Source organism: Bos grunniens, chromosome 5 (genome assembly GCF_055505025.1).
Source record: "Bos grunniens cultivar Pamir isolate PY7600 chromosome 5, Bosgru_T2T1.0, whole genome shotgun sequence".
Classification (NCBI taxonomy): Eukaryota; Metazoa; Chordata; class Mammalia; order Artiodactyla; family Bovidae; genus Bos; species Bos grunniens.
This window is the reverse complement of record NC_141169.1, coordinates 101,020,795-101,036,557: the sequence shown is the minus strand read 5'-3', so window position 1 is coordinate 101,036,557 and position 15,763 is coordinate 101,020,795. Positions and strand designations below refer to the sequence as shown.

Sequence of the window (15,763 nt, the reverse complement as noted above, 5' to 3'; positions counted from 1 at the left end):
GGAGCAGCAGTGTCATCTCCAAGGTCTTAGGTGGAGGCCCTGCCTCCTCTGATCTGAGTGACGGCCTTGTCCCTGAGGTTCTGAATGGGGGCGGCCTTGTCTGCTGAAGCTGACGAGGTGGCCCCACATTCAGAAATCCAGGAGGAAATAGTCTTGTCACCATTCCTCACCCCTGCCTGTTTCTGCATGCTCTAGGCTTATGGTGGGAGTAGTAACCGTGATGATTCCCAAATGGTCTTCAGGACCATTCTTTCTTGAAGGATAAATCATGTTCACAGCTGGATAGCTCCAGAAGTCTGAAAACCGTCCTTTATATTAGCTTACCTCTGCCCCATTTATTTCAAACTTGCAATGTCTCTGTTGGTATATTTCTACCTTTACTCATGGCTTCTGATGATGGTGATGATGTGTGTTTGTGTGTGTGTGCTCAGTCATTCAGTTGTGTTCGACTCTTTTCGATCTCATGGACTCTAGCCCACAAGTCTCCTCTGTCCATGGAATTTCCCAGGCAAGAATGCAGGTGCAGGTTGACATATCCTACTCCAGGGGATCTACCCACCCAGGATTGAACCCACATCTGTTGCATTGGCAGGCAGATTCTCTACCACTGCAACCCCTAGTGGGCTGATGATATGGCTAATTAAAATTATGCATAGTCTCTTTATGGAATGATTGTCTGGCCATACTTTTGGTCTTTTCTGCAGAGCATGCCTTTTTTACTTCCTTTATATGGGTAGGCTGAGAATTTTCCAAATCTTCAATTTCTGGTTTCTTTTTTGCTTAATGATTCCTTAATTTATCTCTCTCCTCTCACATATTACTATAAATAGTAAGGACACCCTGGAAGAAACTTCAACACTTTGCTTATACATCTCCTTAGCAAAATATTCAATTTCACTTCTCACAATTTCTACCTTCCATAACACCAGAACCTAACTCAGCCAAGTTATTTGTCTATTTATAACAGGGTATTAGAAAAGAGTCAAATAAAATAGCCACTCTTACCTTGCAACACACAGAATTTTATCTAGAAATCAACATGTCTTTTCATTTTCATTCACCAACATATCCTGTGTGGTTTTAGATAGCCCTGCCAGAGTGAATTTTGATTATTTTTGGACTTCCTTTTAGCTTTTGGTATATTGTGCTTGGGAGAAATATTCAAGGCTGAGGCTATTCTCTGTTTTATTTTTCCTATTTTCTGGGTAATATTATATGAAAACGTTTAAGGAAATGGAGAATGAAGATGGCTATATGACGCTGAAAATCAAGAATCGCTTTGAATCAAGAAAAAAATCTAAAGGTAAGAATATTATTCCCCTTTATTTAGACTCCAGTTTAAAACTGCATTATTCTCTTAGAAGCAAAATTATCCCTAATGTTTTAAAATTAACCATATTCTGGGATTTTAAAAGATGATCATAAATCGTCTAAGATAAATTGTTCAGACTTCTATAAGCATCAACCATAAAAAGATGATTTTTGCAGCCATGGGTACAGAGAAATGCTAATAGGATAATGTATAATCCCTTCAAAGTAGCAATATGAGAATAAGAATGCAACTTTCAACTAAAAGGTCAAAAACAGTATTTTGCATAAATTATTTTTTTTTTTACAAAACATAAGAGACGATTTGGATGTGTTATGTACATGAAGACATCTATTATACTTCAAAAGTAAAGAGCTAGTACTGACGGTGGGAGTAGCAGTGGTATATAGTGTTTTACAGCCTTAAAGTCATTTTTATACATATCTATTTTCAATGTCCACAAAAGATCCATGGAATTGGCAGAATAATCCATTGGGAATGAGAGTCAAATTGAGTCAAATTGACTGAATTTGACCCTAAGCCCCACAAAGTGACTGACCTTTGACAATTTCTTTTTTATTTTAAATCTCAATCCTTTTATTTATAATAAAGCAAATATATATACTGATTTTTTTCTCTCTCTTCTTAATGTTTATTTAAATATCTACTTTCATTTTATGCTCCCTTATTTTTTATGGACATTTCTTCCTGTTATTTTATTTTATTTTTAATTTATTTTTTAGGCTGTGCCATCTTCACTTTCACTTTTCACTTTCGTGCATTGGAGGAGGAAATGGCAACCCACTCCAGTATTCTTGCCTGGAGAATCCCAGGGACAGAGGACCCTGGTGGGCTACCGTGTGACGTCTATGGGGTCACATAGAGTCGGACACGAATGAGGCGACTTAGCAGCAGCAGCATGCAGCACGCAGGATTTTAGTTCCCCGACCAGGAATCAAACCTGTGCCCCCTGAATTGGGAGTGTGAAGTCTTAACCTCTGAACTGCCAGGGATGTCCCTATATTGTGATTTTTTTAATGTAGACATTACAGTAAATGAAACTAAATTATTGGCTATTTCTTCTTTAATGTATAAACCATCTTGTAATAGACAAGGGAGTAGAGACATATGAAATCTTAGTATAGATACATAGAATATAAGATAATATCCATTTAAATTATGAGTGAAAGATGAAAAGTACTGGCAACATATATTATGCTTATGCTGCTGCTGCGTCGCTTCAGTCATGTCCGACTCTGTGCGACCCCATGGACTGCAGCCTACCAGGCTCCTCCATCCATAGGATTTTCCAGGCAACAGTACTGGAGTGGGGTGCCATTGCCTTCTCCCATATTAAGTTTGTAATTCAGCAGAAATTACATATTAAACATGTTTGTGTTTGATAAATTGGATTCTAAGCTTGCTTATTATTGATGAGTGAAAAGAAAATCTGCCCAGTTATTTGACTTATACTGTAAAATAAAGTTACACTTATTGCGTAAGTAAGTAAGTAAGCTAGTAAGTGTTAACCGCTCAGTTGTGACCGACTCTTTGCGACCCCATGGACTGTAGTCCACCAGGCAAGGAAAATTTCCCAACATAAAGCAGATATGAATAACACCACTAATAATCTTGCAGGAGTGATAATAATGGAATTCAAAGAGCAGTTTCTTAATATTGAACCATTTAGGCTAATGGCAAACAGTTAAGTGGGTATAGAATGGACCAGTACAATGCACTTCAGGTATCTGGCTTGATACAGTATATAAGTTGTGGCTTATGTAAAAGAACATTGGCTTTTAATTTATACCTATAATAGTATTTGGCATTAAGCTTAAAATTTCCCTCTCTGGCAAGTATGGAATCTATTAACTGCAGATCTATGTGGTCATAAACTTGAGAAAATGTATTATGAGGATTTTTGGTGAAGTAGAGAAAGAAATGGCAACCCACTCCAGTGTTCTTGCCTGGAGAATCCCAGGGACGGGGGAGCCTGGTGGGCTGCCGTCTATGGGGTCGCACAGAGTCGGACACGACTGAAGTCAGACACGACTGAAGTGACTTAGCAGCAGCAGAGATCTTTGGTGCTTCCCTGGTAGTTCAGCTGGTAAAGAATCTGCCTGTAATGCAGGAGACCCCGGTTCAACTCCCAGGTCAGGAAGATCCCCTGGAGAAGGGAGAGGCTACCCACTTCAGTATTCTTGGGCTTCCCTGGTGGGTCAGCTGGTAAAGAATCCACCTGCAATGCAGGAGACCTGGTTTCAATCCCCGGGTTGGGAAGATCCCCTGGAGAAGGGAAAGACTATCCACCCACTCCTGTACTCTGGCCTGGAGAATTCCATGGACTGTATAGTCCATGGGGTTGCAAAGAGTCGGATACAACTTCACTTTCACTTTTTCAGAGGTTTTTCTACTTTTGTATGTGACCAAAAATAGATTAAAATTAAAAGAGGATCTTAACATAGTATCCCTATTTAAGATATTTGGAAGTTCCCTGTTTTCTCCTCTGTAAAGGGACCATTCCTGCCAAATCTGAGCCAGAGGAGTACTATGGCGTAAATTCTAGACAAACTTCACTAATCAGAGATCTATGCTGTTTAGTCTGATGTTGATTTCTGTCCAAAATATCAAAGCCAGGAAAATACAGTATAGCATATGTAAAAGTGGAATAACATGGAAATATTTCCAGCACAGTGGCTGGTACATTAATAGAACTTCAATAAATGTTCTTTTATTTATTATAGTGAGTCATTAAAATAAATAATATACATGACAATAGCTGATATATATATATTATTCTACATATAGAATATAAATTATATATTTTGTTTTTTATACACTAATGCTTCATGTCTTTAATATATTACTTTTGCATCTCCTCTTATTTTATATTTTTAAAATTTTTTTAATTTTTTAAACTTTTTATTTTGTATTGGGGTATAGCTTATTAATAATGCTGTGATAGTTTCAGGTGAACAGCAAAGGGACTCAGCCGTACATAAATCTGAATCCATTCTCTCTCAAACTCCTTAATATGTTACTGCACATTATATACATGATATATTATTCATATATATATATATACACATTATATTTATTCATGCAGAGATAATTTAATGTCATTGTAAGTCATCAAAAGTCACCAAACAATCAAAGCAAGACAATTTCAGCATAATCCAACACATTCAATAACCATAGCATCTCTTTGTTTTTGTATTGTATTCTAAATTTTCAATTAATCATACTTTTTGTCATAATTTGGGTATAAATTAAAATTATAAACTAAAGATTAAATAAAAATAAATTAAAGTGAAAAGCTTATACATAAATTAATCATAGATTCTAATGCTGTATCTAAAATGAACAGATTTTCTCTGTAATAAAAACAAAACAGAAAAATGTATACAAAGTAAATAGTCACAGACTGCTAAAACTTTTTTTTTTTTAATTTCAATATTTCAGATTTCGCCCTGTATCTACAGTGTTACTGTCTCATGCTAGTACTTGGATGCATTGGCATCCTTATTTTCATGATGGCAGTAATTGGCTTGAACTTTTGGAGTGAGTATGGAATTATAATTTATATTTTCACTTTCAAAAATAATAGTTGATCTTTAATTCCTTTTACTATCAAGATAACCTCCACACTGTAGCTCAATATTGGTAAGCTGACCAGTTATATATTTCATATAACAAAATTATTTTTAAATTAAGAAAAATTAGGAAACACTCAAGTATAAAATTAACACTTACTCCATATCTCTTCTTATGAAGAACCTCCAGTAAAAGATTGGCACCATTTTATTAAAGAATTAGTACTGTATTTTTATTAAAAGTATGTGCTCATTGGTATCACCTTGAGAGACAGGACAGTGATTTAAAAGTATATACACACTTTTTTTTTCTGAAGAAGTAGTTAATGTGCATATTCTGTAGTTGTTCTTTTTGAAGTAACAAGACTAATTCATGGTTTCTATAACTTTTTCTTGAAACTGTAGTTCTTGAAAATATAGGGCTCAAGGAAACCAATAAAATTTAATACATTAATAAAAATATTAGTGGGGATAATATTCTTTACTATTTATATATATATTTTTAATAAATTAGTGACAATTTTAATATTGATATTTCTTTTAGATGTGTGCTTATACTTTGACCAGTTTAAAAATACTTTCCATGCTTCTAGTTCAAAACAAAGTGTTGACCATAAATATTTACTTACACTCTTTCCCAAGATTTTATATTAGAATAGTAAAAAAAAAAAAGTAGAATAATGAATAGAAACACAAAAGGGTAAATGAAGAAAATTTTAAAGAAAATGAAAAGTGGATGGGTTAATATTATTTGATAAATCAAGGGAGGGAACCACAGTATGGGGAGGGAGGAGGGAGGAGGGTTCAGGATGGGGAACACATGTATACCTGTGGCAGATTCATTTCGATATTTGGCAAAACTAATAAAATATTGTAAAGTTTAAAAATAAAATAAAATTAATTAAAAAAAAAAAGAAAACCGTTAATAGATGGCTTCAATCTAGATGAAGCGGTTCCTCACAGCGAAACCTGAAGAGGAGCCCAATTTCAGAGATAAGAGTGCAGAAGCAAAGTTATTAATGGGAAGACTTTACGGAATGCTCTTTAGACTGGTGTCTTGACAGCCTCTTACTCTGCTTATAGTGGCATTTCCCATCATATCATATCAAAAACAAATGAAAATGCTCCTAAAGCAATTAGATAGACAGACAGAATAGATTCATTTGTATTTCAGAACACCATAGACAAAGACACAATCTTAAATGTTTACATGAAGAATTCATTTCCTCTCAAAGGCAAATTGGCCTCGCATTTTCAAATGTACATAAAATTATACCACTGTAGCAATGTTCTAAAAATTATGAACAACTTGATTTTAATGTAAGTTTTTATGCATTCTTTTGGAACAAATAAGGGGGTGAGGCTAATTTTAGATAGAGTGAAACTAGCCTGGGAATGTAATCTAAAGACCTTTCAGATTATCAGCTGTTCTGTGTTCTGGAAAGCAATTAATTCACTCTGTGTTAAAAAATCTATGGATAATGCAAATAAGAAGCTGAAGGAACTTAATAAGATTCTTGAGTGTATGCCTGCAACAAGATGAAACAATATCAATTAAAAAGTTCAGTGAAGAACATAATACACAAAAAAGTAAAAGAAATGAATTTTAAGAATGCACAGAATATTTGGAATTTTGATTAGTACTTAGAGCAGTAAAAGTAGATATGGTAAAAAGTAGTTAACTCTCAGGACAGAGAGGAATAGAGGCATAGCAGAAAAGAGAGATTTTGAATTTTTATTTGTATGTTTTTATTTTGTGCTAGCATGCTTGTTTTCGTATACCTAGACTTCTATCCATTTTAAGTTTCTCTTTATATCTTCCCCTTTGCATTGAATGCAGATAGAGAAATGGATTTCCTTCAGAAAGCTAATATCACCAGCCTCGCAGGTAATCATCTGTCTGTAATGTGCTGTTCTGTTTGAATCAAAGATTTCAATCAACTGGTCACATGAATTTAGGAAAATTAAACATTAGTTTTGAAAACTTGCAAAGGAAGAATGTAGTAACTAACATCGTAGAACTTTTAGTGTAGATTGAACCAATTATAACTGTTCAAATTATATGTGTGGACTTGATTAGGTAGTGCACAATACCCAGATATTTGATCAAACACTTGTTTAAATGTTGCTGTGAAAGTACTTTTTAGGTTATGTTAATATGTAAGTCAATAGATTTTGAGTAAAGCAAATCACCTTCCAGAATGTGGGTAGGTTTCACCCAATCAGTTGAGAGCCCTAAGAGACAAACACTGAAGTTTTCAAGGGAAGAGGAAATTGAGACTCTAGAATGCCTTCAGATCTGGGCTGCAACACCAACTTTTCCCTGGGTCTCCAACCTGCTAGCCTGAACATTTTAGACTTGCTAGCCTTAATGATCACATGATCCAGGTCCTTAAAATCTCTCTCCTTTCATTCTGATTCTTTCTTTCTCTCTCTTTAAACATGCACACACAGACACAAAATTCTGTTAGTTCTATTTCTCTGAAGAACTCTAACATACCAATTAGCATAGGGCAGGATGGCATGATTCAGTGATTAGTAACATGGGTTATGGAACCAAAGTAACTGGGTTGAAACTTCAGCTTTAATATTTATCTGCTGTATGACTTTGGGAAAGTGACAATGTCTGTGTGACTCACTTTCTCATCTGTAAATTGAGCATAATAATATCTACTTCATAAGGTTTTGTTTTATTATATTCTTGTATTTCTATTATGTTTCCCTGGTGGTTCAGTGGTAAGAAACCACCTGCCAATGCTGGAGACATGGGTTCAATCCCTGGGTGGGGAAGATCCCCTGGAGGAGGAAATGGCAACCCACTCCAGTATTCTTGCCTGGGAAATCCCATGGACAGAGGAGCCTGGTGGGCTACAGTCCAAGGGGTCACAAATGAATTGGACACAACTTAGCACTAAACAACAGATTTGTATTATGCAAAATATAACTAAAATTGGAAAGGATTATATAATAAATCTCCATGTGCCTTTCATTTGGTATCAACAGTTATTAATATGTAATGAAGATTATCTCATCTATATCTCCGCCTCCATCACACTCTCATACTAGGTTTTATTAAAGCAATTACCAGCTATCATGCCATTTAATATTTAAATATTTTAGTATGTGATTCTGATAGTTAAGGGTTTAACACAATCACAATGTCACTATAAGTCCTGTGTTTGTTTACAGTGTACAATGGGCTGATTTAATATACATATATTGCAAGATGATTTCTATCTCCATCACATCACATAGTTACCACTTCTTTCTTGACGTGAGTGTGGGTGTGTTTTCATTTCATATATGGTAATGCCTAGGAGTAGAATTATTGAGTTACATAGCAATTCTTTGCTTGAATATTTGGAGGAACTGCCACTGTTTTCCAAAGTAACTGCACGATTTGATGTCTCCTTGGGCCCATTTTAGAATTCTACCACAATTCCTAAAACCAAGTTGACAATAACCTCCTAAATCATCTACTATTTCGTCAGCATTAGATTTTTGTTTCCATTTTATTTGTTAGAATCAGAGCAAAGACCAGTTACATCAGCTAAAATGTCTGAGTCTCTAAATCTGTACATTCTCCTTACTTCCTTTTGTTTCCTTCTTAGACATTTATTTAATGTTGAAAAAAATGGATTATGGTTGTGTCTAATTTCTCATGTTCTGGATTTTACTGTGTCTATCTCTATTGCTTCATTGAATGTATCTATTTTATAAAGCTGTTTTTAAAAATAAATATATGTTAAGTGCTTAGAAACCTGCTTGGCCCACAGTAATGACATTTTGTGTTAGTTATTACTATGCAAACCATCTGAGATAGGAATTGATACAAAGTGTTGCTCAATAAGTATTTTTCTCCATCCTCATCCTCATGATATTTCTCCTTATTGTAGAACGTGGTACTTGAAACTGAATTAACTCTTATAACTCTTCTGGATAATAAGTGTCCACATTTTGCATTTTTTTGTGGTTTTAACATATTACATTGATCATTTGGAGTATTTTCAGTGTGTTTTGCAGCTCTAGAGCTGTATTTTACTGACTAGTCTATCAGAATCCATGTAATAGAATTAGTTTGTCCAAATGACTCCTTTTCACTAGTGAATAAATAGCATGTCTCCAATCATAAATTGAGACGTGTATTTAAGGTCATTTTAGCACATGACTATGTACTTGTACAGGCTTCCCAGGTGGCCTCAGTGATAAAGAACCCGCCTGCCAATGCAGGAGACATAAGAGACGTGAGTTCAATCCCTGGGTCAGGAAAGTCCCCTGGAGAAGGGAATGGCAACCCATTCCAGTATTCTTGCCTGGAGAATCCCATGGACAGAGGAACCAGGCAGGCTATATAGTCCATGGGGTCGCACAGACTCAGACACGACTGAAGTGACTTCACACACAGGCATGTATATACTTGTATAGCTGAGATTAGAATCCAATTACCCTGAGTCATCACATACTTTTTTTGTTGCTGTTGTTTTCGTTTTTGCTTTAAAAAAATTTTTTTTTATTTTTTTAAAATATAAATTTATTTATTTTAATTGGAGGTTAATTACTTTACAATATTGTATTGGTTTTGCCATACATCACATACTTTAGGAAGATTTAAATTATTCAGAATTGTCAACTCTTGCCCTAGTAGAAAATAGTTAAGGATATATTTGATGTTTTATATATTGAAAATTAGTCCATGATAGTCTTCTTCAAGTCATGTCTGCTGATGTAACTTTGTTTTCCCATCATAGCTAGATATCTTAATTCAGTTTCCTAAAATGAATTTTTTAAAAATTTAGGCTTATAGATGACAGACTAAAATATTAGCCATGAAAAGTGTGACATGCTGTAACTTATGGATATTTAATTCAATCATTCAACATACAACCTTCAGGCACTATAATTAAAGTGATGTATGATAGGAGATTCATTGATGAGTATGTCAGTTACCTGAAGAACCTTCCAATCAGATAAAAGTTATGGAGTCATTCACAGGTGACAATGACATGGACAATTCATCCTTAGTTAAGTGGCACCTGAGTGTTCTGATTCTTAGAGGTGGCAGAAATTATGACTGTTTGAAAACTTTGTTTCTGAGGTGAAAAATGATCTCTGAAAGATAGCAGTGAGCAGTCCTAAAGAGTGATCTTATTTCCCTTCTCAAGAAGTGAACCTAAGTAGCCTCAATGAGAAGGCAATGGCACCCCACTCCAGTACTCTTGCCTGGCAAATCCCATGGACGGAGGAGCCTGGTAGGCTGCAGTCCATGGGGTCGCTAAGAGTCGGACACGACTGAGCGACTTCACTTTCACTTTTCACTTCCATGCATTGGAGAAGGAAATGGCAACCCACTCCAGTGTTCTTGCCTGGAGAATCCTGGGGACCGGGGGAGCCTTGTGGGCTGCCGTCTGTGGGGTCGCACAGAGTCGGACACGACTGAAGTGACACAGCAGCAGCAGCAGCCTCGATGATAATCAGGAATCCTAGCCCCTAGTCCACCAGGGGTTACAGGCTCCAAGAAAAGCAGCCCTGGCTCTTTCCCTCATTTGAAAGGAGAATGTTTCAAGGCAGCAAAAACTGTAAACACATGCACAAAGTTTATTATTAGAAACAGTGTAAAAAATGGGAAAGCACACAGAGAAGCAGTTTGTTTATTTAAGACCTAATCAAGGCAGAGATACACACCCATAGAGGAAGAGTGTGGGCGTCCTTGCTAATGAGGCAGAGCACAGTAAAGAGGCAATTTACACTAGTACAGGACAGTTCTTCTGGGTCTTTGTTTACCTTTGGCCAATTATCTCAGTTCTTTTCCCACACTTGACTAGTCCTGGACCCTCCCCAACGTGGGTGCACAAAAACATTTTGCTGAGATGGATCGCACAGCAGAGGCCTGTGGGTACACGTCCACACTTATTATGGGATGGTGCACCCTCCATTTTGACCCCCAAAGAGTCTTCCTGTATACATGCAGACAGGGGAGTTTTCCTTGACCTCAGAAGTGGTCATCTTATCTCTTTACTTTAGTAGTGCTCAGCTTCTGCCACTAGCTTTGTCCTTGGAGGGTCTGGGTGAGAAGGAAACTTCAATTTTAGTACACTTAACAAACAGCAGCTGTTTGGCTCAGGGACCTATCTCGTACCTCAGAAATGCAGTTGATCATTAAAAGATACACATAATTTAGAGGATGAAGAGGAAGGGAAGGCTATTCAAGACTAGGGAAACAGTGTGATTGAAAAGCAATCAACACAATAAGGTAAGAAACTATGATGAAAGTAATCTCACAGGAAGGAAGTGCAGGTTATAAGGACAATCTCAAGGAAAAGAAATTAGAAACAGGGGAAAGAATCAAACAACAGGTTTTTAATTTTTGACTAGTTATAAACACTTAAAAATATTATATATTTGTCTCTCCTAATTATGAGGTCAGAATTCATAAGCTTTGCTCTCTGCAACCCATAGCCTCAAACAATGCCTCCCTTCCAGGAAATATACAGATTCTGAATTAATTTCATTCTCCTTCTGCTAATGAGGTACTTTTTAATTACAAAAAGTGAGTTGGCAAAAATCTATTTTCCACTCAATCATGTTTGATACTATTCACACTTTCTCTAATGACTGTAGTTTAACTGATTTCTTTCCCCTGTATTTTCCTTCAGGAAATAATTATGTGTGCCCAAGTGACTGGCTACTAAATCAAGGAAAATGTTACAGGTTTTCAACTTTTTCTAAAACTTGGAATGAAAGTCAACGTGATTGTTTAAAGCTACAGGCACATTTACCTGTGATTCAAAATTCAAAAGAGCTGGTGAGGAGTCAAAAACAGTTTTTAAGTGTTCAAGGGTGAATCACTAGGTACAATTCAAAGTGTGGGTGGTTCATAGTTATTGCTTTTCAACATTCCTTAACCAGCATACCATTCATGAGGTTCTCAAGGCAAGAATACTAAAGTGGTTTGCCACTTCCTTCTCCAGGGAACCACATTTTGTCTGGCCCTAACTAGCAGGGACATGCCCTTCAGCTGCTCCACGTAGTTGGATGACATGCCTGGTGCCCTGGCTGTCCCACTGCTGTTCCTCTTTTGAGCCGTGTAAAACCTTCACTGGCCACTGGGTGTTGGTCAACAAGCAGCCTGGGGTCAGACAAAGGCCCTGCTGGAGTGACTGGGAAGGGTTGTGGGAGAGGCTGGAGCCAAATTTAGAGGACATGGAGGAGTAAAGGGCACCCTGGTCTCTGTGCTCCCTCTGGCCCCCCCGGGGGGCCTACAATTACTATTGTTTATTTTTTAAAACCTTATTATTCTGAAAGAAATGGTTATTTATCATTTCATTAATGCCTGGCTCAGTGCCTTACTGTATAAAAGGCATCAAAAAAATTTTTGAGAGCTTGTTTGGAGGTTCTAGCAGGGGAGTACATTTACTTGTATACTCTTGACAGCAGACAAGTCCTCCTCTATTGCGATGATCATCTTCTTTGATGGAACTCGCAACTTCTGGAGGGACACACACGGAGTGGCAAGGGAGGAAGGGACACCCATCTAGCCAGCCAGATCAGCTGAATCAACCCTGGTGATCAATGTGATGACAGATGTCACAACCCTATTGCCCTCACATCCCCATTTTTTTTGAATGAATGAATATACTATTTTTCCTATAGAAGTTCATACAGAAGAGTTTGAAATCTGGACAACCTAGTTGGCTTGGACTATGTATTACATCCCCAGGAAAACAATGGGTATGGATAAATGAACACCTTTTTGTGGAACAAGAAATGTAAGTACTTATTTGCGGGGCAGAGATGGTGGAGGTATTGATGTTTTATTTATAGAAAAGTATTTGTATTTAAGCTTCTTTGCTTTCTGGTCTTTTTCTTCTTTCTTTTATCATTTCTTTTGAAAAACATTTTCTTTCCTTTTTTTTTTTTTTACTTTCTTTCTTTACTCTCTTTTCTTTCCTTCCTCTCCTTCTCCTTTTAACATTTACTGAAGAGAATAGAGGGGGTCTCCAGGTGCTCAGTGGTAAAGAATCAGCTTGCCAATGCAGGAGACACAGGTTTGATCCCTGGGTTGGGAAGACTCCCTTGAGGAGGAGGTGGCAATCTGCTCCAGTATTCTTGCTGGTAAAATCTGACGGACAGAGGAGCTTGGTGGGCTAGTCTGTGGGACTGCAAGGATTCAGAGATGACTGAGTGACTGAGCATGCAAAGGGAATAGAAGGTATTCATTATGGAACATGTAAATTATTAATTGCAAAAAATGATAGTTACTTTTAAATTGTTAACTGATTTAAATCTCCTTTAAAATATTACCAAGCAAATATTTTCCATATACAAAATGCAAAGGTAAATTTTACTTATAAATGAAAAACACCTGAAATATATACAAACATCTCTTGAGCTGAAATCAGAAAGTGAGAATTTGCAATCTTGCCCTTAGAAAATTATTTCAATCTCATTGAATAATTTTTTTTGCATGTAGGAAAAAAATATATTTTTTGTATGTATGAAAAGAAAATGAAGCTTTTCCCACAATATTCTTGTGTGAACACTATAACGTAATACATGTTACGTTATGTAAGAGGCTTTAAGATTCTTAGGTGTCACAGATGTTTGCATATTCTCTGTGCTTTGATTTTCTTAACATTCTAACATGCTAGAGCACCTGAGATTTGGCAAGTTTGGGACAAAGACCATGAAATGTCAGTTCATTTCAATCTGTTTATTTAGTCCTAGATATTGCTGAATTCAGACTTAAATTGAAGAAAGTAGGGAAAACCACTAGACCATTCAGGTATGACCTAAATCAAATCCCTTATGATTATACAGTGGAAGTGAGAAATAGATTTAAGGGCCTAGATCTGATAGATAGAGTGCCTGATGAGCTATGGAATGAGGTTCATGACATTGTACAGGAGACAGGGATCAAGACCATCCCATTGGAAAAGAAATGCAAAAAAGCAAAATGGCTGTCTGGGGAGGCCTTACAAATAGCTGTGAAAAGAAGAGAAGTGAAAAGCAAAGGAGAAAAGGAAAGATATAAACATCTGAATGCAGAGTTCCAAAGAATAGCAAGAAGAGATAAGAAAGCCTTCTTCAGCTATCAGTGCAAAGAAATAGAGGAAAACAACAGAACGGGAAAGACTAGAGATCTCTTCAAGAAAATCAGAGATACCAAGGGAACATTTCATGCAAAGAAGGGCTCGATAAAGGACAGAAATGGACCTAGCAGAAGCAGAAGAAATTAAGAAGAGATGGCAAGAATACACAGAAGAACGGTACAAAAAAGATCTTCATGACCCAGATAATCATGATGGTGTGATCACTGACCTAGAGCCAGACATCCTGGAGTGTGAAGTCACGTGGGCCTTAGAAAGCATCACTACGAACAAAGCTAGTGGAGGTGATAGAATTCCAGTTGAGCTATTCCAAATCCTGAAAGATGATGCTGTGAAAGTGCTGCACTCAATATGCCAGCAAATTTGGAAAACTCAGCAGTGGCCACAGGACTGGAAAAGGTCAGTTTTCATTCCAATCCCAAAGAAAGGCAATGCCAAAGAATGCTCAAACTACCGCACAATTGCACTCATCTCACATGCTAGTAAAGTAATGCTCAAAATTCTCCAAGCCAGGCTTCAGCAATATGTGAACCATGAACTTCCTGATGTTCAAGCTGGTTTTTGAAAAGGCAGAGGAACCAGAGACCAAATTGCCAACACATGCTGGATCATGGAAAAAGCAAGAGAGTTCCAGAAAAACATCTATTTCTGCTTTATCGACTATGCCAAAGCCTTTGACTGTGTGGATCACAATAAACTGTGGAAAATTCTGAAAGAGATGGGAATACCAGACCACCTGACCTGCCTCTTGAGAAATCTGTATGCAGGGCAGCAAGCAACAGTTAGTACTGGACATGGAACAACAGACTGGTTCCAAATAGGAAAAGGAGTTCGTCAAGGCTGTATATTGTCACCCTGCTTATTTGCCTTATATGCAGAGTACATCATGAGAAATGCTGGACTGGAAGAAGCACAAGCTGGAATCAAGATTGCCAGGAGAAATATCAATCACCTCAGATACGCAGATGACACCACCCTTATGGCAGAAAGTGAAGAGGAACTCAAAAGCCTCTTGATGAAGGTGAAAGTGGAGAGTGAAAAAGTTGGCTTAAAGCTTAACATTCAGAAAACGAAGATCATGGCCTCTGGTCCCATCACTTCATGGCAAATAGATGGGGAAACAGTGGAAACAGTGTCAGACTTTATTTTTCTGGGCTCCCAAATCACTGCAGATGGTGACTGCAGCCATGAAATTAAAAGACGCTTACTCCTTGGAAGGAAAGTTATGACCAACCTAGATAGCCTATTCAAAAGCAGAGACATTACTTTGCCAACAAAGTTTCGTCTAGTCAAGGCTATGGTTTTTCCTGTGGTCATGTATGGATGTGAGAGTTGGACTGTGAAGAAGGCTGAGCGCTGAAGAATTGATGCTTTTGAACTGTGGTGTTGGAGAAGACTCTTGAGAGTCCCTTGGACTACAAGGAGATCCAACCAGTTCATTCTGAAGGAGATCAGCCCTGGGATTTCTTTGGAAGGAATGATGCTGGAGCTGAAACTCCAGTACTTTGGCCACCTCATGCGGAGTTGACTCATTGGAAAAGACTCTGATGCTGGGAGGGATTGGGGGCAGGAGGAGAAGGAGAGGACAGAGGATGAGATGGCTGGATGGCATCACTGACTCCATGGACATGAATCTGAGTGAACTCCGGGAGTTGGTGATGGACAGGGAGGCCTGGCATGCTGTGATTCATGGGGTCGCAAAGAGTCGGACACGACTGAGCCACTGATCTGATCTGATTGCTATTCGCCATTCA

At 37.4% G+C, this 15,763-nt stretch overlaps 1 protein-coding gene across 5 annotated transcripts in view; it reads left to right on the top strand.

Annotated features, from left to right (window-relative positions):
- Nucleotides 1-729: 729 nt before the first annotated feature.
- KLRF2 (killer cell lectin like receptor F2) overlaps nucleotides 730-15,763 on the top strand; it is a 22,535-nt gene continuing 7,501 nt past the window's right edge. The window contains exons 1-5 of one of the 5 annotated variants that reach the window (XM_086404221.1): nucleotides 846-1,303; nucleotides 4,772-4,870; nucleotides 6,743-6,790; nucleotides 11,556-11,704; nucleotides 12,556-12,668. In XM_086404221.1, coding sequence (XP_086260347.1) covers nucleotides 1,216-1,303; nucleotides 4,772-4,870; nucleotides 6,743-6,790; nucleotides 11,556-11,704; nucleotides 12,556-12,668 — 497 coding nt within the window. In that variant the 5' untranslated portion in view covers nucleotides 846-1,215. Of the gene's footprint in view, nucleotides 1,304-4,771; nucleotides 4,871-6,742; nucleotides 6,791-11,555; nucleotides 11,705-12,552; nucleotides 12,669-15,763 lie in introns of all 5 variants that reach the window. The other 4 variants (XM_086404220.1, XR_015164907.1, XM_086404224.1 and 1 more) reach the window with 4 other exon arrangements.